At 40.9% G+C, this 22544-nt stretch overlaps 1 protein-coding gene across 1 annotated transcript in view; it reads left to right on the forward strand.

Annotated features, from left to right (window-relative positions):
• Nucleotides 1-820: 820 nt before the first annotated feature.
• The window catches only part of LOC135197183 (vacuolar protein sorting-associated protein 33A-like), a gene marked incomplete at its 5' end in the record, with an annotated part of 29004 nt that continues 7280 nt past the window's right edge, over nucleotides 821-22544 (forward strand). Inside the window, 4 exon segments of the mRNA XM_064224181.1 lie at nucleotides 821-994; nucleotides 2687-2804; nucleotides 3294-3584; nucleotides 4392-4546. Of these exon segments, the coding sequence (XP_064080251.1) occupies nucleotides 821-994; nucleotides 2687-2804; nucleotides 3294-3584; nucleotides 4392-4546 (738 nt within the window).

The following is a 22544-nucleotide window of genomic DNA, read 5'->3' on the forward strand; positions in this document are numbered from 1 at the left end:
GGATCCAAATAAGAAAGTTTGTATGGTCTGATTTGTCAAAAATTAAGTTTGGTCTTTGACTAGAAGAAGCATTGTTGAAAAGCAAATTGCACAATTGTTCCCTTCTCTTGAAGATGATTAGAGAACAAGTTAGCTGTCCCTCCAATGCCATAATTATGAGCCTTCTCTTTACACTTAAGAGAACCAAGTGCTTCTTGCTCTAATTGTTCAAGTTCTGATGGAAAGTGTGATCCTATTTCCTCAATATAGTGAACTACTGCACCTAAAGGCAAATCTAGAAATAACCCAATTGCTAAAGAACAGAATTTTATAGCCCTCTTGGTAGAGACTACCAAACGGGCAAACACAGAGTCAATTGGGATATCAGGAACAACTTTGGCAGCTTCCTAGTTTGGTAATACTGAGCTTTGTTCGAATTCAGGAACAGAATGAAAAACGAAGCAGTGATCCTGTACTAGCATCGGCTTTTAAAGACACATTGATGGATTTAAGTCTGGCCAAAACTGACTTTGTTATCACAAGAGAGACTATTTGCAGAAGCGTTACCTGCAAGTGAGAAGGTAGATAATTGTAAGAATTGAAGTAATGAAGTGATCAAAACTGAATTATTTACATCACTAGATTTTTAATGTTACATGTATGAAAACCTTACTTTTGACAAAATTCTCTTAGAATTCAGCAAAGGTATGTAATTCCTGTATGTGAACTTTAGCTTACTGGTGCTGTCTAAATCAGGTTAATCTGTACTTTTGTTCCATGATCTGCCTTGTGAAAGAATTTTCAGAATTTACTCACACGTCCTTTTCTTATATCATTACAGGACCTAAAGTTAGACAGTGATCCATCAGGTCTTTTCTTCATAGCTCAGTCACTAATGACTGTTCAAGGAATATTTGGTCTAATTCCAAACATTTATGGTAAAGGGGATGCTGCTAAACAAGTTTACGAACTTATGGTGAGGATGAGACGAGAAATGGGTGGAAATGAACCACAGGTAAGATTTGAATCATCAGTTTTCAGTACTCTTATGACATAGATGTTACTGTACAGTTCACCCAAGTTCAAAGTATCATTTACCATTTTTTGTTTAAATCAAGAAAGCTCTAGAACTAGTCTTTGTTCACTTAATATTAATACTGAAATAATAATTTACCTGAGGGCTTTGGTCATTAAGGTTGCCTTATATCTTCGTTTTAATAGGTGCATAAGTGTTTTCAGGATACTCAGAATAATTTTACTTATATTAAATATGTATTGTATCATACTCAGAATAATTTTACTTATATTAAATATGTATTGTATCCTTATATATTGCCTAAAACCTTATATTTTATTTTTTTATACTGTACTACTTGGCAGTGTTGCATTAGCCAAGAATTGTTTTATCAGTAGGCAAAGGAATTTTTGTCTTTCTCTCAGCAGGTACCTTTCATCAGAAGATAATCCCTTTACACATATCATTAGTTTTGTTGAATTCAGCTGCCTTTCATCTTATATTCCTGCCTCCTAAGCATTTTCTTTGTAAGAAATGCATCAACTATTGTGCTTTGACATTATTTCAGGTCCTTTGAAACATCCTTTTGGTACCTAGTTTCATTACTTTACGAATTTTACCTTTATTTGTTTCCAATTAACACTTCCAACCAAGTTGTCCAACTTATTTATCTTGCCATAATCCTTCCCTCCCCTGGCCATTACATTACTCAGCCTATTTCGCTGCCTGTAAGACAACTTCTGTGTTTGTTTACTCTTTTTTTTATCTCTGTTTTGATCTTCTTTTCACTTGTCATCCTGGTTTGGAAATTAGTGAGTACTATTTAGGAAAATTCCATATGATTGTTGGCACATTTTGAAAAATAGCAATGATTTTGTGTATTATTGTTTTAGTTACAAGTCACCAGTCTTATGAATCATCAGTCATATAAAGTTAGGAGAACTGCAATTTCAGTACAAGAATACATACGTACATGTATCCTGTAACCATAATCAGGCAAGACCCTCCAAGAACGCATGATGAATTTTAAGGTTACAGGTACACAGCACCAGCTTTGTGGTTATACAATTATAGGAATTAAATTGAAAAGCTACTGTAACAGTGCTTAGCTCGCAACTAGAATCACATGAGTATTTCTATGGGTACATAGATGGCTGAAATATAATGCATAATTATAATTACACCTTACCAAATTTATGGAGCTGCTTCTGACTAAAATATGAAAAAAACTACTACTTACAAAGCTATCCATCATGACTGGAGATTTTTACAGTATTTGGAATACAGGATTTAAAGTAATTATTCTTGTGTAAATAATGGTAATATGTATTCTTAGAATTCTTTCCTCATATCTCATTCATTTGGTATTTTGGAACAGTGACTACAAAGGTTTAAAACTCATTATCAGGAATTGTTTACACATTGGATAAGGAGTGCCTTCATTGGTAGGGAAATATTCATTCTGAGAGTGACTCAAGGTGCCCTCTGTTTTTCAGCACCCTAAGCTAAAGTAAAATAAGGTTTGCATATGTCATATTAAGTATACATATTAGAGGATGAGTTTCTTTAATATTATACAATATTCATTTTATTTACATGGATGTAACTATAATGAAAATACAAAGTAAATTATTAAAATGCTTTTGTTCCTAATTAATATGAAATTTATTCACAATGTCCATTTTTTTTCAGGTGACCCCCCAGATAGACCAATTAATACTCATAGATCGTTCCGTTGACCTTATTACACCTCTTGCAACTCAACTTACATATGAAGGATTAATTGATCAGTTTTATGGAGTCAACAATTGTAAGTTACATTGGCTCTTTTATTTCGTTTACATTTTTTTATTTACTATAGTTAATGAAGTCATTGTCTGTAGTATGCAGGTTTGATAGGAGCCACCTTTTCACTAAATTATTTTAGATAAGATAAATGCTAACCATGTCCCCAGTGAAAATAAACACTGCAAAATGTTTAGGGATGCTAATAATGTAGGCTTACTTCCTGGATTGAAAGAATGCCAAATACCCAACCAATGTCTCCCACATACAGATTATTATCCCCCTCCCCAGTGAGTAAGAGATAAGCAGGAAGTTGCATTACAGCCTTTTGTGAATTTAAAAGTGTCAGCATCCTTAACACTTCCAGGAATACTAAAATGAATCATTGTCTTAATTAGTCTTATTTACCAGATAATCCATTAAATATAATCATTCAAGTAATTTTAAATAATACTATAACAGGATTTCTAGATATTAGTTATAAAATTAAGAATGTATGGCTTCTACAACACAGGTACTGTCAAGCTCCCAGGAGACAGATTTCCCCAGCCCAATTCTGAGGAGAACAACATGGATGAAAGTGCTTTCCAGGAGGTAAAAACAGTTCAGCTCTCTTCCTCTGAAGCCTTGTTTGCAGAGATCAGGGACTGCAATTTTTCAGCTGTTGGTCCTAGGTTATCAAGGCATGCCAAATCAGTTGTTGCTCAATATGAAGAACGTCATGCAGCAAAAACAGTTGGTGAACTGAAACAGTTTGTTCAGAAAATTCCTCAGATGGAAGTATATAAACAATCTGTTGCATTACGTAAGTGCAATTTTGTAGTTTAGTTCATTAGATTAGTGAATGACCTTGTATTCATATTTGTAGAAAAACTAACATTTTGATTAATTAACTTTTTTACTAGTTCACAAATCATCATAGTAAGTAGTACTTCCTCTAAATTTGAGAACCTTGTTTTACTATTGTATAGTCTGCATTTGGCCATTACATATATATGTCAGTACTTATACTTTATGGAAATATTATATTGCAGTCATTCCAGTTCAAGTGAAAAATTTTTCATTACGATAAACAAGTTTTCATTGTTTTCTCTCAAACGCGTTAGTCAAATACATGCCTAACATCATGCCTTAAATGTTTCCACTTCATTCTTCTTTGTATCTGGTTATTAGCAGAAATAGTTGTCTGTTAATGTCTGAACTTTACTTGTAGTGAATTTACCTTATTCTTTATTACTGCTTAAATATTTGGTCATTCAACTCACATGATGCACATCATATACACAATAATGAATGCTTCATATTCTTCCTTTACTACAAATTGTTATTGATCCATACATTTGTCTGTATGTCTTTCTGTCTTTTCAGTTATCTGTATGCCTGTCAGTCCACTAAAATCAAAGTCTGTTTACATTGGCCTTAACTTTTGAAAGATACTACTACAATTAGATAAAATGTATACAGCTTGCATGTACCCAAAATGAAGCTGGTGAGAGGTTAAGGTCACTGTCATAATTAAAGGCCAAAGGTCACAGAGGAATTTCCACTGGCGGTGGAATTTTGTTTCTCAAACGTAATTTGAATAAGTAAATATGAACAATTCTGTTGACAGACACAACCATTGCTGAGCTTATTCAAGAACAAATTGCTGCTGGGAATTTCCGACCAGCATTGCAGATGGAGCAGGAGTTTCTAAAGGGCTTAGATACTGATAAAGTAAATCCATTTATAGAAGACTGCATTGCTCAGAAAGAACCTTTATATATGGTGAGTTATTGCATGCTTACGTGAAAGTTGATATTAAGGTTTCATTGTTTCAACATTTAGTTTCTTAAAGTAAACTCGTAAATACTCTTATGCAAATGCAAACCTTTTGCTTACTAGATACTTAACCTTCTGTCATGGAGGGTGTCAGACCATCATCATGTAATGTTTCATTGTCATGAGTTTACAGACTTATTATTTATGACTAAAAGTTTGGCATGTGTTAAGTTCTTAAGTATCTTCTCTTTCAATACTTGAATAGGATTTTTCTACTCTATTTTCCATCTTTGTTTCCAATGCAGAAATATAAGTTTTTATACATGCGACTTACCAGGCAGATATATACTTAGCTATAGACTCCGTCGTCCCGACAGAATTCAAAACTCGCGGCACACGCTACCGGTAGGTCAGGTGATCTACCATTCCCGCCCGCCCCGCCGCTGGGTGGGCGGAATCCCAACCATTCCCGTTTTCTGAGCCAGATTTTCTCTGTCGCTGAGGCCGGCAACAACTGTTGTTTGGTCTCTCCTGATTGGAATTCTGCTCATTTGCCGAGAATTGGTTGGACTCATTTGGTGAAGTACTCTTGTTTATTCTCGGGATTGGCATACGCTTATTTTGGACTGGATTAGGACTTGGATTTGGTTTTTTCTATTAATTATGGCTGAAGTTAAAGTAACACCTAAGTTTAGGGTTTGTGCAAGGGAAGAATGCAGAACTAGGTTGTTTCTTTCAAAGCAGGGGTAGGTATCCTCATACGCTTTGTAGTAAATGTAGAGGGGTCTGAATGTGCGTTTGATAGAACTTGTGCTGAATGTGAAGGGCTTTCGGAGCAAGGATGGAAGGATTTAGCTTCTTATATTAAGAAAAGAGAGAAGGATAGAGCTAGGAAAGCGTCGGCTAGAAGCTCGAGTAGATCTTGTTCTTTTGAGCCTGAATCAGAAATTAACAAACTAGATGATGTTTCTCCCATAACCTCAGCCCCTTCTCCCTGTGTTGAATCTAAGGATTCATTTTCAGAAATGGAAAAAATGAGATCCTCGATCAGGGAGCTTCAGGAGCAGCTTAAAGCTATGGAAACACAAGGTAAGAGTGTCAGTGAATACAGTGACCCAGTGCAGTGGAGGGGGCGTCTGATCGGCTCCGCATTGCTCCTAGGCTAGACCGCTTCCAAACTCCCAGGACCAGGGGAGGAGGAATGTCAAAAGCCGCAGGGAGGATGTGGAGCATCCCCAACGATCAGGCGTCCCTTCGGCAGACCCTGAAGTAACGACCCAGGCTGCCTTGGATAGCCATAGAAAAGGCATCCTGGAAGAGTGTTTTTTCTGCGTCGGACTCCTCCTCGTCCAGGCGTGGATGGAGCTCTGCTTACGAAGTCTCGTCCGCTGAAGAGATCGTGGGTAGCGCCGAAAGGAGACGCTTTTGATTCAAGCCCCCCAGCGATTTTCCAGAGGATTTTCCTTCGACTAGTAAAGGGAGGGCGAGAGACCGTCTCCACGCCCTCAAGATCCGACAAAGCTTTTCCTGCTTAATCTACAGGAGCAAATATCCTCCTTGGTAGGCGCTCTACATAAGGATTCGTCTCGAAGGAAAGACTCCTCCCTTCCAGTGAAGAGATCAAAATTTTCTTCTCCTGGTAGGAGAGAAGTTTCTCACTCTAGCAGGCGCTCGTCACCGGAGAGACTCTCTCGTTCTCCCTTTAAACGATCCTCTCCTATCTATAGGAAGAAAGTTCCCAGCGGTAGCCGCTCGCACCAGCAAGCGGTCAGCTACGTCTCTTAGGAGAAGTCAGGAGTCGGACTCCTCTTCTGAGGATAAGGATAGGTTCGTCAAGAGCCTAAGAAGCAGGAGCTTGTTAGAAACATAGAGTTGACTAGAGCCTAGTAGGCGCCAAGAATATCACAGCGTATAGAGCCTAACAGACGCCAGGAGTCTTTGTGAGAGGCGTCAAGAGCCTACAAGGAGTCACGACAAGCGCCAGGAGTCAAGCAGGCGCCAGGAATCAAGCAGGCTTCAGGAGTCGAGCAGGCGTCAGGAGTCGGGTAGGCGCCAGGAGTCTAACAGACGCCAGGAGTCGAGCAGGCGTCAGGAGTCGAGTAGGCGCCAGGCTCCTTGTACGAGCTTAGGTCAGAGTAAGACCCCTTCGCACTTTATGAGTTCTTCGAGAGTAGGAGCCCTTCACCTGGTAGGAAACAGGTGCCTGAGAGAAGATCTCGTGCATTTAAGAACTCTATTGCGCCTTGTAGTAGCAAGGATTTGCACACGGACGACGTTCTTCTTCGTTTGACAGAAGTCCCTCGACAACTAAGAACCGCTCTTCTCCGAAAGGATCCCCGACAGCCGGAGACTTAGAAGAAGTCTCGGATGAAGAATTACCTGTGGATGTAGTAGTCTCTGATTATAAGAGATTGTCCTTGTTGTTGTTGCAGGAGTTCGGAGATAAGCTTCAACCAGTGGATCCGCCCTCTCCAGGATCTTTGCTATCGAGCACGAAGTCTCCAAAAGCATCCTCATTTGTAAAAATGCGTCCAGCCCTTAGTATGAAAAAAAGCGTTCAAAGGATTTGGAGAATGGCTTAAGAATAAAAGAGAGGCGGGCAAGACTGTTTTTTCATGCCCCCCTCCTTCAAAGATTGACGGGTAACCAAACCTGGAAGATGGTACGATACCCAGGAACCTATGGCTTAGGACTGCCTTCATCGGCAGACGCAGATTACGCTTCCTTAGTAGATTCTTCAAGGAGGCGTGCTCTACTATCAGCAAAAGCTACTTGGGGGATGTGTGAACTGGACCATCTACTAAAGGGACTCTTTAGGACGCTCGAAGTATTCAATTTTATGGACTGGGCTTTGGGAGCCCTTGCGAAGAGAGCCCAAGATCCCGAATTTGTCACGATGAAGAATTATCGAGTTGTGTTATCGTGTCTGGACAGAGCGGTGATGGACGGTTCGGTGGAAGTGGCTGCTCTTTTTGGATCGGGAGTTTTGAAAAAGAGAGCAGTGTATGGGTCTTTCCTGTCCAAGTCAGTATCTTCCTCTACAGAGGTCGGCCTTGCTATATTCGCCACTTTTCGAACCACCTTTTCCCACAGGACACGGTGAGGGATGTAGCAAAATCATTAGCTGGAAAAGCCACACAGGATTTACTGACACAGTCAGCAAAGAGGTTCAAGCCTGCGGTTCCTTTTCAAAAGAAGGATAAAGCACCTCTTCAGCAGCCCTTTCGAGGAGCCTCTTCCTCCTCAAGAACCTTTAGAGGTAGAAGACCGGATACCAGAGGAAGACCTTCCAGGAGACCTGCCAGGGAACTTTGCCATGCAGGGAAGGCAAAATGAAGAAGAAGTCCTCCAGATAGCGGTAGGCGCCAGACTGTCGAACTTTTGCCAGAGTCTGGGCGAAGAGAGGGGCGGACAGCTGGACCTCTCGATCCTCGAGAGAGGGATACCTCATCCCCTTCAGGGAATATCCTCCCTTAACAAGAACTCCAAGGGAGTTAACAGCGAGATACAACGATCCTGTCAAGAGTCAAGCTCTCCTGCAAGCAGTAGAACTTATGTTGCAGAAAAGGGCAATAGAACCTGTTCAAGATCTCCATTCACCAGGTTTCTACAACCGTCTATTCCTGGTACCAAAAGCCTCGGGCGGGTGGAGGCCGGTTTTGGACGTAAGTGCGCTGAACGTCTTTTGTGATCAAGAAGAAGTTCTCGATGGAGACCTCTTCCTCTGTACTTTCTGCTCTTCGTCCAGGGGACTGGATGGTATCCCTGGACCTTCAAGATGCATATTTCCATGTGCCAATTCATCCGGCATCAAGGAAATACCTAAGATTCATGTCACAGGGAAGAGTGTTTCAATTTCGAGCGCTTTGCTTCGGACTTTCGACGGCCCCGCAAGTCTTCACGGGTATCCTAAGGAATGTGGCGCATTGGCTACATTTAGAGGGGATCAGAATCTCGATGTATTTGGACGACTGGTCTAATACGAGCAAAGTCGAAGCAACAGTGTCTGGAGGACCTTTCGGTAACATTAAAGATGACGCAGTCATTGGGACTCCTAGTCAACCTCGAGAAGTCCCAGCTGGATCCCCAGCAGAACATAGTTTATCTGGGGATTCGGATGGATTCTCGGGGTTTTCTAGCGTCTCCGTCAACAGAGAGAATAGAGCGCTGCCTTACAAAGGTGTCAGGATTTCTAGGGAAAGAGCATTGTTCCGCGAGGGAGTGGATGAGTTTGCTGGGAACCATTTCCTCGTTGGAGCAGTTCGTTTCCCTAGGGAGACTGCACCTAAGACCCCTTCAGTATTATCTGAAGGAGAACTGGGATCAAAGTTCCCAGGACCTCGAAGAGTCATTCAGGATAACGGACAAGGTCAAACAAGATCTTCGGTGGTGGTTAGACCCGAAGAAACTCGGTCAAGGAATATCCTTGCACATAAAGAGCCCTCTCCGAGCGTTGTTTGCAGACACATCGGACGTAGGGTGGGGAGCAACGTTGGATTCGCAGAAGTGTCGGAACCTGGGAAGGAGCTCAGGTGTCCTGGCACATAAACAAAAAAAAAGGAACTGAAAGCCATTCACCTAGCTCTCTTGCACTTTCAAGAACAGATATTAGGATCGATCATTCAGTCAATTCAGACAAACAACCGGACAGCCCTAGCATATAATCAAGGAAGCAAGGGGGAACTCATTCATTCTCCCTTTACGAGACAGCGAGGGAGTTGTTGCTTTGGGCGCAAGAGAAGCAGATCTCTCTTCTAACGAGATTTATTCAGGGAGAGAGAAATGTTCGAGCGGATCTGCTAAGCAGAAGAGACCAAGTGCTCCCCACCGAATGGACTCTCCACCCTCAAGTGTGCGATCAGTTATGGGGAAGGCCGAACGTAGACTTGTTCGCAACCAACTGGAACAAGAGGTTGGAGAATTATTGCTCCCCCATCGCGGATCCAAGAGCAATAGCGATAGACGGTCTCCTCATGGATTGGAAGGGAATAGACGGGTACGCTTTTCCCCCCTTCAAACTGGTAGGGGAAGTAATAAGAAAGTTTGCCTCCTCAGAGGGAACGAAATTAACTTTTGATAGCGCTCCCCCTTTTGGCCAGCCCTAGATTGGGTGACAGAGTTGCTGGAGTGGATAGTGGATCTTCCCAGATCGCTCCCACTAAGGAGCGATCTTCTCAAACAACCCCACTTCGACAGGTATCACAAAAACCTCCCCGCTCTAAGTCTGACTGCCTTCAGACTATTGAAGGACTCGTTAGAGCGAGGGGGTTTTCTCGCGAAGCTTCAAAAGCAATCGCAAGAGCCAGGAGACCATCCACATTACGGGTGTACCAGTCAAGTGGGAAGTGTTTAGAAGATGGTGCAGGACGCTGAGCTATCCTCTTCCAGTACCTCTATAACCGACATTGCAAATTTTCTTCTTTACCTTAGAAGAAAGTGTGGCCTAGCGGTATCTACGATCAAGGGGTATAGAAGTATGCTGGCCTCGGTGTTTAGGCATAGGGGTCTGGAGGTGTCGGACAATAAGGATCTACATGACCTTATTAGGTCTTTCGAGACCTCAAAAAGTCAGAAGAATAAAAATCCCAGTTGGAACTTGGATATAGTGCTGCATTATTTGATGTCTGAAAGATTCGTACCTTCCAATAATTCTTCTTTTAGGGATTTGACGAGGAAATCTCTATTCCTGTTCGCCTTAGCCACGGCAAAAAGGTGAGGTGAGAACTTCAAGCGTTAGAGGGCAGAGTGGGGTTTAAGAAGGAGGCTGCAATTTGCTCTTTTAAGCCTCTCTTCTTAGCCAAGAACGAAACCCATCAAAACCGTGGCCTAGAAGCTTCGAAGTGAAGGCACTCTCTTCTCTTACGGGGGAAGAAAAGGAAAGGAGACCCTTTGTCCAGTAAGAGCGCTAAAATTTTATTTACAAAGAAAGTCTCTTTTGGGAGGTACGCAGGAAAGTCTTTGGTGTTCGGTCAAGGATCCTACAAGACCAATATCAAAAAACGCCCTGACGTTTTTCATTAAAGACGTTATTAAGGAAGCACATCTTAAATGTGGTGAAGAACAATTTAAACTCCTCAGGGTAAAACGCAACACGAAGTGAGGGCCATAGCAAACCTCAATGGCTTTTCATAAAACGTGGTCCCCTTCCAAAATCCTAATTGAATCCTACGTATTGGAAGTGTGAACTCAGTGTTGCGCCTCTCACTATCTAAAGGATGTGAGAGTTTACTTATGAGAAGTGCTTTTCACTGGGAGCATATGTGTCCGCGGATTTAGTGCTGGGAGGAGGAGCTGAGGTTAATCCTAATTAGTTAGGTTATGTAATTTTTAACATTATGGTGTTTGGTTTTTATGGTTGACTGAAAGAGGGTATAGGAAGAACCCTTTTCAGTTCTTAGATTTAAACATGGTTAGGAAGGTCAGGTGGTCGGGATTAACTTTTGGTCTCCTCGTTGTGCATTATGTAAAGCCTAAACGCTCTGTCATGTAAGAGGGCTAGACCCCCATTGATAAGATACAGGTCAGGCTCTGCCATGTAAGCGTGTAAGCCCATTGGTACGATCCATGCAGGTTCTGTCGCGTAAGCGGGCTAGCCCCCATTGACATGATCCAGAAGGGCTGTTCGGTCCCCATAGGTGGTTTACCTCACTGAAGCTCTTGAGGCAGGCAGACTAAATGACAGTAATCATGAAGTCTTCAGCCCAAACAGGTCAAGAACCAAGGATTGATATCCTACAACAAATTGTTGTTTCCCGTTATTAGAATTTTGTTTATATATATAGCTGTCTCTCGCCTCCACCAAGGGTGTCAATCAGCTAAGTATATATCTGCCTGGTAAGTCGCATGTATAAAAATGATATTGTTAAGATACAATAAATTTTGTTTTATACATACTTACCTGGCAGATATATACGATTAAGGGCCCACCCAGCCTCCCCTCAGGAGACAGGTGTAAGAGAAAATCTGGCTCAGAAAACGGGAATGGTTGGGATCCGCCACCCAGCGGCGGGAAAGGTAGATCACCTGACCTACCGGTAGCGTGTGCCGCGAGTTTTTGAATTCTGTCGGGACGACGGAGTCTATAGCTAAGTATATATCTGCCAGGTAAGTATGTATAAAACTTTATTGTATCTTAACAATATCATGTTTATATTTATTTTGTTGTTCTGTAGTTGAATAATTTAAGCATTTCTTAAATGTTAAAATGTCTCACATTATTTTTTGTAATTTAATGATTGTATAAATTCACAATACAGTACAGTACTTTTAGAACATTTTTTTAAGTTCTGATGGAGATTGATGTATTACAGTAGGTATATGTTGCTATTTAGGAAGACTCCTCATTGGCACAGCATCAACAGTGTTTTTAGGAGATGGAATAACCAATACAGGCAGTCTCCAGTTATCAGGGGGGGGGGAGGGTTCCGTTTCTCAGCAGGATGCTGATAAGCGATAAACCACCATTAACCAAAACTCAGCCATTATGGCGCCGAGTTTCGGTTAATGGCACTGATAACCAATTAACCCTTTACTGCCGACTGGACGTATTTTACGTCGAATTTTTTTGTCTCGTGCCATGGACGTATTTTAGTCGTATACAAAAGTTTTTTTTTAAATTCGCGGAAAAATACTTTTAGGCCTACCAGCCGAAAACTCTTGAATCACGCGCCTTGGGGGATCCTGGGAGTTCACGGATATAGGTGTTGTTTTGTTTACAATCGTTACGCAGGCGCGCAAGCGCGAATTTCTTTCTTGCCGCACTAAAAAGTATCTGTGACACATCTCGGAAATTATTTCGTCACTTTGACATCATTTTTGTACCATTGTAAATTAGCCGTTACATGAAGTATTATATTTGAAAATGTGCGCATTTTTATGTAGAATACAGCAATAAAATACTCATGATTGTAGCTTTTATCAGTTTTGAGATATTTTCATATAAATAACGATAATTGCCAAAATTTCAACCTTCGGTCAACTTTGACTCTACCGAAATAGTCGAAAAATGCAATTGTAAGCTAAAACTCTTATATTTTAGTAATATTCAATCATTTAACCTTCATTTGCAACTAATTGAAGTCTCTGCACAAAATATTTCGATTATGGTGAATTTATGAAAAAACTTTTTCCTTACGTCCGCACGGTACTCTTCCGAAAAAAATCATACATGCGATTGTGGTAATGTTTGCACCATTTTAAAATTAGCCGTTATATAAAGTTTTATATATGGAAATGTGCGCAATTTCATGCACAATACAACTAAAAACAAACCCATGGTTGTAGCTTTATCAGTTTTGAGATAGTTTCCATATAAATAACGATAATTGCCAAAATTTCAACCTTCGGTCAACTTTGACTCTACCAAAATGGTCGAAAAACGCAATTGTAAGCTAAAACGCTTATATTTTTAGTAATATTCAGCATTTACCTTCATTTTGCAACAAATTGAAAGTCTCTAGCACAATATTTCGATTTATGGTGAATTTATGAAAAAAATAACATTTTCTTTACGTCCGCGCGGTAACTCTTCCGAAAAAATCATATGTGCGATTGTGGTAATGTTTGCACCATTTTAAATTACCTGTTACATAAAGTTTTTTATATGAAAATGTGTGCAATTTCATGTAGAATACAACAAAAAAAAAAAAAAAAAAAAAATAATTGAAGGTTTGTAGCTTTTCTCATTTTTGAAATATTTGCATATAAATCACGATAAATAGAAAAAAAAACACGTTCGGTCAACTTTGACTCTACCGAAATGGTCGAAAAACGCAATTGTAAGCTAAAACTCTTACAGTCATTTATCTTCATCTTGAAACAAATTCGAAGTCTCTAGCACAATATTTAGATTTATGGTGAATTTAAAAAAAAATCTTTCCTTCCCTCCGCGCGCGGATTCTCCGCCACAAATCTCCGAAATGCGTACGTCCCATTCTCGGAATATTTGCTCCGTTTTATATTAGGCATTTCATAGAGTTTTATATATGAAAATGTGCGCAATTTCATGTAGAATAAAACGAAAAAATATTTGAAGGTTGTAGCTTTTCTTATTTCTGAAATAATTGCATATAAAAATATATATATAAAAAAATTCGACATTCGGTCAACTTTAACTCGTCAGATATGGTCGAAAACTGCAATTGTAAGCTAATACTCGTACAGTATAGTACAGTGGACCCCCCGTATTCGCGTTCTCCAGATTCGCGGACTCACACATTCGCGGATTTCTCTGGGGAACGTTTCCCTGCATTATTCGCGGTATTTTTCTATGATAAATATCCACAAATTCCTGGTTTTTTTGATGAATTTCATCATAAAATGCACTTTTTGTGATAAAACAATGAAAAAACCAAGTATAAAAATTTTTAGTGGGTTTTTCTTGAGTTTTAACTAACAAAATAGGCTGTTTTTAGCATTTTCATAGGGGTTCCAAACATTCGCGGGTTCTAACTATTCACGGGGGGGTCTGGTACGCATCCCCCGCGAATACGGGGGGACCACTGTAATATTCAATCATTTGTCTTCATTTTGAAAGAAATTGGAAGTCTCTAGGACAATATTTAGATTTACGGTGAATTTTTGAAAAAAATATTTGTTTACGTCCGCGGCGTTACAAATTCATGCAATTATTTTTGTGATATATTTTCTCTGTGTTGCTTTTTTATTGTTTTACAATGTGTTTTATATACCAAAATGATTGCAATTTTAGTGTAAATTACAACGAAAAAAAAAGTAACTTGTTACCTTTAAAACCGTTTTGCGCACAGCGCGATTTGAATACAATTATATGAAATTTCGTTTTGCGGCTATCATATATCGCATTATTTATATATGATAATGATAATTTTTTTCATTTCTGATGGTTGCATACTAAACTTCAGCCAATGAAAAAAAAGGAGCCAAAAATGAACTCTTAATCTTGAAAACTAAGCGCGCTGTGATTTTTTGAAAAAAATATTTTTTCCGCTTCCGCGCTCAATCTGAAACACCTCCGGCACACGGGAGACAATTTTTTTTTTTTACCACTTTGGCGTTTAAGGGCTAATGGCGCCTCCGTTAGGTATGCTGTGGCCGCATAACTCATTTTGTCGTATCTAGGTCTTAGATATTTATTCAAGCATGATTTGTATTGTTCACAGTGTGCCTTGCATAGCACACTAGGCAATACTAATTACATTACTGAATGTTCTTTGCAGTGTACCCTCTGCCCCAACTGTATTGGTTATTGCTGTGTACTTTTTTTTTTGTACCTTTAGTGTCTTCTTGTTAGGCTTTCTAATTTCTTCATCTTTACCTTTTTCTGTTTTCAGTTCCCCTTGATGAACAAATCTCTCATGTGAGCTGAATACAAGTCCAATAATGTGACTCTTGTCTCATTTAAGTGCTTCAAAATACAATAATAATAGAGTATGTAATTTTATTCAATCTATACATTGGTACCTTGGCTCATGACCAGTCCTGTTCACAAACAAATTGGGCAACGAACCAGATGTTAAAAGAAATTTTCCAATTCGCGAACCGTGCTTCAAGCCACAAACACGCAAACATCCCCAGAAAGGGTTCATTGGAAGTACCTAACACTTTTTAAAATGTTTTTTGACTGTTACTCAGTCTTTTAATGTTATTTATTTACTCTTTTACTAAAGAAATAGTAAATTGAAAAAGGAATATTATATTACTTGTTTTGTAAATGCCTGCAGCCAGAAACAGCTGATTTGCTATGAATAACTGAATCCGATAACAGCAGGTGTCTGCTTGCATTTCAGCCATCATACGATAGTAAAAAATTACCATAGTCATGTTACAAATGACATTAAGAAGAATAGGACTGATATATTTTTACATTACTATATCCTTATTTGCTATGGTGAAAAGATTGGCAAGGGCGTATCCTGCTAAATTTAAGCTGCAAGTTGTAGCTGAAGCTGAGGAAAGAATGTTCACCTGCATTGGCAACATGGATGAAACTCGCAAACTTTGGTATAGTACCATCAAACTCGACCGTAAGCAAAATTTTGAGAGAAACTTGTTTTAATCAAAACTATTTGGCATGAAAGAACACATTTTACTGTTTTCATTCCGTTAAAAGATATGTAAAGCTCATAGTATTTTGATGAAATCAAGTGAAAATATTGAACGCAATCTGTTGATTTTTTTATGCAATAAACATGTCCTTAGTGCCATCTACTAACGAAAAAATAACTAAATTTCGTTCACAACGATAAGTATTCAAGTGATATTTCAATTTGAAAACACTTCGTATAACATAAAATAACCTTGTCCCATATCAATAGAGTATTTAGAGATTCATTTATGCTAACTAGAAGCAAGAAAATTGCTCTGTTTTGAGTTCAATGCAAAATAAACTTATCTTGCAATCGCGCTCAGTTGATTTCCAAAACAAAACATTGATTGATGTTTGCATTTTATAATACAGTAGTAATATGAAAATACTTACTAAGATATTATTGGTTGCAGTGAAGAAAAGCATAACTTTGTGCCAGAAAACAATAGAAAAATAGAAAGAAAATTGAGTGTTTCTGAGGTTTCAATGAATTATTTGGTTTTACATTATTTTAAATAAATGGGGAAAGTTGATTCAGGTTATGAATTTTGCGAGTCACAAACAGCGTCCTTGAACGAATTTAGTTTGTCAAACGAGGTACCACTGTATATGGTTAGTGCCTCTGCTCTACTCGCATTATTATTGGATGTGAGAGAAAATTTTATGTGGACATAATTGCCCTTTTGTTTGTTGGATGTGGGAAATATAAATCCATTAAATTACAAGGAGACCCAGCCTCTCCAGTTGGTATACACATATGTTCACCTGTAGTTTGCTGTTTACTGCTCTTCTCATCCATTAATAAGAATCCATTACATACTCATCTCAATACATAGTGTATATTGTGGCATATGGAATGTAATTTCTATACAGTCAACTCTCATTAAGACGGACTGATGGTGGGCCAGGATGTCCGTCTTAGCCGATAGTCCTGTTTAACCGACGTTACCTATAAGGCAGTCCCCGGGTTACGACGGGTTCGGCTTACGACGTTCCAAGGTTAAGGCGCTTCTCAATTATATTCATCAGAAATTATTTCCAGGTTACGATGCATGTTCCAGGGTTACGACGCCTACAAACGCTCATCTTACTTTTAATTTTTGAGACTCTACTTTATTTTACTTAACATATATGCGTTCATGTCTCGGCCTACGCGCATCTACATATGCAGCTGAATTCTATCCTTTTTATCATGTTTTATTCTTCAATTTGTTCATGAAACTTACCTGTCAGATATATATATAGCTGTATTTTCTGAAGTCCGACAGAATTTTAAAAACTTCCGACACACGCAGTGGTCGGCCAGGTGGTTAGTACCCATTCCCGCCGCTGGGAGGCGGGTATCAGGAACCATTCCCATTTTCTATTCATAATTTTTCTGTCGCCGGTGCTGAAAACACCTGTTTTCAGTACCTCCGTCTTAGGATTTTGGAAACTTCATTGCCGCTAAGTATCCTAATTGTCTTTTGATTTATTTACTTGGATTTGTGGCTAGACATACGCTATCTTAAATTGATTTGAATTTGATTCATTTTTGCTTAAAATATCTGAATCTAGTTAGGCTAGTTTCAGACGGGGTTGTCTGCAAAGATAGGGTGTGGCTACCGAAAGCTTCGGTAGATCCGCACTTGGTATGTACGAGGGGTATGGGTCTTCCTTCTTTGTTGAGATTTGTCATGTAAGGAGTGTGAGTCATGTAGGAGTGTGATGAAACATTTGTCTAATTCCGTAAGGAAGACGTATGATTCGTATGTACGCAATTAATCAGTAAACATGTCTAATTCCGTAAGGAAGACGTATGATTCGTATGTACGCAATTAATCAGTAACAAAAGTCAGGGTAGTGAACCTGCTAACCTTCCTGTAGACTTTATTTTGCCTAACCCTGTAGTATGGCCTACGGGCTATGAATATGTCTACGAGAGGTGCTCGCTCTCCTTCATTGCTGTGAAGTGCTACTTCTGTAATTGTTACTCCTAACCCTGCAGTATTGCCTTCGGGCCCTAAGCAGTGTCTGTAGAGGAATTGCCCTTTCTCTGATACTCTTTCGATTCGTAACTTAGAATCGAAAGTGCTTGCTTTAGAGAGTAAAAGTGAAGTGCAGAAGTGCAGTGATACCCATTGTGTAGTGGAGGGGGTCGTCAGATCGGCCTCGTTTCGCTCTAGGCCGGGACCTCTGCTTGACTCCCAGGACCGGGGAGGGAGCATGTCGAAAAGCCCCCCCCTAAGGAGGGTTACAAGGAACCCCCCCCACTGATCTGGCGTGCCTTCGGCAGTTTCTGATGAAAATCCCCAGACTGCCAAAGTGCGTGCGCGTGCACGAATCCTGAAAGTTTGCTTCTCGTCCTCCGAAGCGTCCTCTCCGTGCAGGGGTTGGAGCTTTCGGAAGGACTCGCGCCCTCTAAATAGAAGCTTTATAGAAGAGGACGCTTCACGTCCTCTCTCTCTCTCTCTCTCTCTCTCGTTATGCGTTTCAGTGAGAAGTAAGAAGGCGAACGTCGCCTGAACTCGTGTCCGTCTTTCCACCGAGAAATACGTAAAAGAAGTCATAGTAGCAGGAAGCTTTTGAGAGCGGACGCCTGGGACGCTCGGATGGACTCCAGGCGCGCGCGGAGGTGCAACGCCAAGTGGACGTCGAGCGCGCTCCAGTGGACCTCCGGAGCGCGCTCCGACGCCGCGCGCGCCAGTGACGCCGAGCGTGCACCAGCGCACGCCAGGTGTTGTCGCCTGGCTGAACGTTTCTGTTGAACTCTTCAAGCTCTTGTTTCAGATTTGGGCCTAAAGAATTTTTACCTCTACCTTCGGTGATACCTTCTACCTCACCTGCAAAGAATGTGAAGTAGGCAGTGCTTCGGAGGAAGCTTAAAGTGAACAGACAACAACTTCTTCGAAACCCAGCAAGACATCGGGTTTCGTGAATTCAAGAGGTCTCTCAATTAATATTGCTTTTCCCATAGGTGGATGGAGTTAAGGAAGATCTCGTTTGCTCTACCGCAACCTTTGCCATTCTGCCAATAAATTTAACGTTGCCACTGCCGCAGTCAAGACTTTGCGATAAGGCAGTTACGGGTTATGTAAGGCTCGATGTCCTGCACGTCAGGACTCTCAGCAACGTTCAGTAGGATTCTTGCAAAGGCACTCATCAAAAGGACGCTCTTCAGGAAAGCGCAAGACAGGACTTCCTTTGCCATACTGCCAATAATTTTAAGCTTTAGCAGGCATTAGTGTGATACGGGAGAGGAAGCTGGTTGGAGAGTTTCTTCCTCTTCCCAGGATAATTTTTGCAAGCTTTTTAGCCCATCTGAAAGGGTTTTTCAGATGATTAGATTTTGTTAGTTTCTAGTCGGGGACTACGCTGCCAGAATTGAATCATCGTTCGTTTACTTGCCGTAAGCCCAGTCTCTTAACAGGATTCTTGCCCCTTCCCCTCGTTTGAGACGGGAATCGGTTAAAAAATTAAATGCTCGACTCCCTGGATTACGTTTTGTCAATTCAGTGACGTTTCCCCATTGACAATATACTTTCGTTTTGTCAAGTAAGTGGGTATCCCCTCTTTGACAAAAGATCTCTTTGTCCCGTAAATGGGTTAGTTCTCATTGACAAAACATCTCATTAACTTGATATTGCGTAAGCGAATAAGCTCTTATTGACAAGATTCGGAAGAGCTCTCATTCGTCATTCGCAGACTCGTACAAGAAATAGACTTGTAGACTACGTCAATGAACGCTTATGTCCAATAACATAAGAAGCTTGAGCTGACTGCTTCGACTGCTTCGATTCTCTTAAGTTTTTGTTCATGAAACTTGCCTGTCAGATATGTATGTAGCTGTATTTCCGAATTCAGCTATATATATGTCTGCCAGGTAAGTAGGAACAAACTTTATTGTGATATAATTTCATTTTTTGACCTTGCGTTATTTTACTTCTGGTTGGTTCAAGTCATATACGCTTGCTGTAGTTTACCTCTTCGTATGGCAACCGAGAGGTCTATTGTCTATTTTAAGGACATTTCTAATCGTTACTCCCTGCAGCCTTCCAGGAGTTTCCGATTTATCTTTTACCGTTGTATGGTAGTGTTCTGACGACACAAACGCATCTATATATTTAGCGTTTTCTGTTACGCTTAAATATACCAGCTTGAGAAGTCTTTCTGCTCAAAAAATAACGGACCTATTTCTTCGTAGAATAGGGTAGCTGGCAACCCAGACAAAGTTAAGAAGACGACGTTCGTAAGCTGCTTGCTGCTGCTGTCACGCTGTGTTCTGTCCTCCAGTCCAACCGAGCCAGTAACAGATCGTGCGCTGTCATGCACGGTAGGTTTACGTCTTTCTCTCCTGCGGGATTGACTGACTAACCGTATCTCTGTGCTGACGTTACGTCTCTCCTGCGGGATTGACTGACTATCTGTATCTCTGTCCTACAATCACGGACTTTAGCCTAAGATTGAGGGGATTTCTTACGTGAATGAATAAACGTTGCATTCGTTTTGCCTTACTATGTTCAACAGAGTTATCTCTTAATCCTTTCGGTGCTCGTTACCGCACGGTATGGAACTACGAGTCTACCGCAACATTGCACTTTTATTTGCTCTCCTGCTTAGGCAAAGCGCAGCCTTATTTAGGGAAGTAAGCATACTCGGGGAGGGAATGGATGAGCTTGCTGGGGACCATTTCCTTCCTGAAGAAGTTTTGTTTCCCCGAATAGACTGCAATTCAGACCACAGTTTTTTTCCTACCGGGAAACTGAAAAATTATTCTAGATTTAGGAATGATTCTGAACATCTCTCAGTGCGTCTATCACCTGAGGTGATAGAAAGAAGGTGTCGGACATCTGGATAGGGTTTCAGATGTCCTGGATCTTAATCTGAAAGAAGTAAAAGCGATTCGGTAGTCCCTCCAGTCCTCGAAACGAGTTTTTGGGAACCAGTGGTCCAGATCAACTCTGATATTCCACAGCTCTCTCATATCTTAAGAAGTATCTTCTCTCGGTCCTTGTTCGAGTTTACGAGAAAGAGCCTATTATCAACAGGCGTAAAATATAACGATCCCTCTACAGGTTCGTTACAGGATTGCAAAAGTCCGTACGAATCGTCCTCGATCGACGGCAGCAACTATTCACTTCCGAGTGGAATCTTTCTTTAGAAGTAAGTTGAGAGTTGTGTAGACTTTAGGGACGCCCTTTCATTCTTCTCTTCGATATGTTGTGGACGAAGAGGCGGCTTCTTCTCTGCTCCCTTATTCTCGATCCGGGATCGGTACCATTAAACGCCATCCTATGATATTGAACGGGGATGGATGTTTAGTCTCTTTTCCCCTTTTTCAATCGCTTAGGAAATGTAATAAGAGGATTTATGACGTCACAGGGAGCGACAATGACGCTGATCGCCCCATGTTGGCCTTCAGAATCCTGGATTCACAGAGGTCACATACTTCTTAGTTCACTTTCAAGGACCTTTTCCGAGAGAGTCGGTCTACTCTAACTCGAAAAGTACTATAACCTCTCCGCTCTGAGTCTGACTACGTTCAGACTATCGAGATGTTGACAGGAATAAGATTACCGTCTTCCTTTCCGTCTGAAGAATGGGATAAGCTGGCAGTCACAACTATTAAAGAATATGCAATATGTTGTTGACGGCCTTTGGGCTCAGAGATTTGCGTCTGTCAACAAACAAAGCCCTTCACGATCTTTGAGTTCTGTGGAATCTCGAAACTCGCTCACCATCTACTTTTTGTCTCACCTGTTTTCTCGGAGTCAGACACTCGTGCGAGATCAGGCAACATATAGTAGCCCTGAGTTTTCTTGTTGACGAAGTCGGTTGCGTTTATACACCCCCGATGATCGTGTACATGAGACCAGGTTGGACTGTCAGCATTCTTCCTTCGGGACTGAATCGCCTTTTTGCTCCTCGCTCCTTTCTCCTGGCACCAGAAGCTCGAGTCAGGAGTTGATTCGCTGACGACGTTGGGTTGCGTTGATACACCCCCAAGGTTTGCTTAGATTGAATCGCCCCAGGCAGTCCAGACACTCATCCTTCAGCGAAGAATAGTGCCTTATGGTCTTCAGGGTACAGCCTTGCTTGTCCTTGATTCGTCTGACTGGTCAACTGGTCGGTCACCTGACTTTAGTACAGACGGACTGACTGTGCATGTCCAGATCGAAGCTTTCAATATGGAACTTAGACGTAGTCTGAACCAGTTCTTGATGTTAAAGCATTCGAACCTCTCCTACCTGTTAACTTCTTGCATGTGATCAGGAAGGCCTTCCTTCTTCTAACCACCCTAGATACGACAAAGATGGGTTAGTGAAATTTTAAGCCATCGTCACAAGTTTTGGTTTCTTTAGAGAACACAAGGCGGTGTGCTCTCTAAGCCTTCCGTTGTGGCCTAAGAATGGAAACCCGTTTTGTCCTTGGGCCCAGGAGCTTGGAAGCAAGGATGGCACAAGTTAGTGGGCAGGAGCCAGAGAGAGTCCTGTGCCCTGTCAGGTCTCTCAAGTTTTTATCTACATAAAAACTCAAGAAAGTCGAAGTCATTCGGGCAATCTGCAGTGTTTTCCGAAAAAGACCAGACTTGCCCATATCGAAGAACACCCTGGCTTTAGTGTTTAAGGAGTTCTTTCAAAAATGCTCCTTCATTGTGTTTGCACAAAGATTTGAAAATCTTTTTATCTGAATGCTCACGAGGTGAGGGCGCGGCCTCGGAAGCATTTCAACAGAGCATGGCACTCAGCAACATCCTGAGTACCATGTTTTTAGCGAAGCAACTCTGTGTTCACTTCACACTCCCTGCGAGATGTGAAGATGGCATATGAGATCTGCTGCTCGCTAGGGCCATACGTGTCTGCAGACACAATCTTGGGGGCAAGAAGTACCACTCATCCTATCCTGTAGAAAATGGTTAGGAAGAGCTCTTAATTTAGTTGATGAGTCGCCGACAACGGC

Source organism: Macrobrachium nipponense, chromosome 23 (assembly GCF_015104395.2).
Source record: "Macrobrachium nipponense isolate FS-2020 chromosome 23, ASM1510439v2, whole genome shotgun sequence".
NCBI lineage: Eukaryota > Metazoa > Arthropoda > Malacostraca > Decapoda > Palaemonidae > Macrobrachium > Macrobrachium nipponense.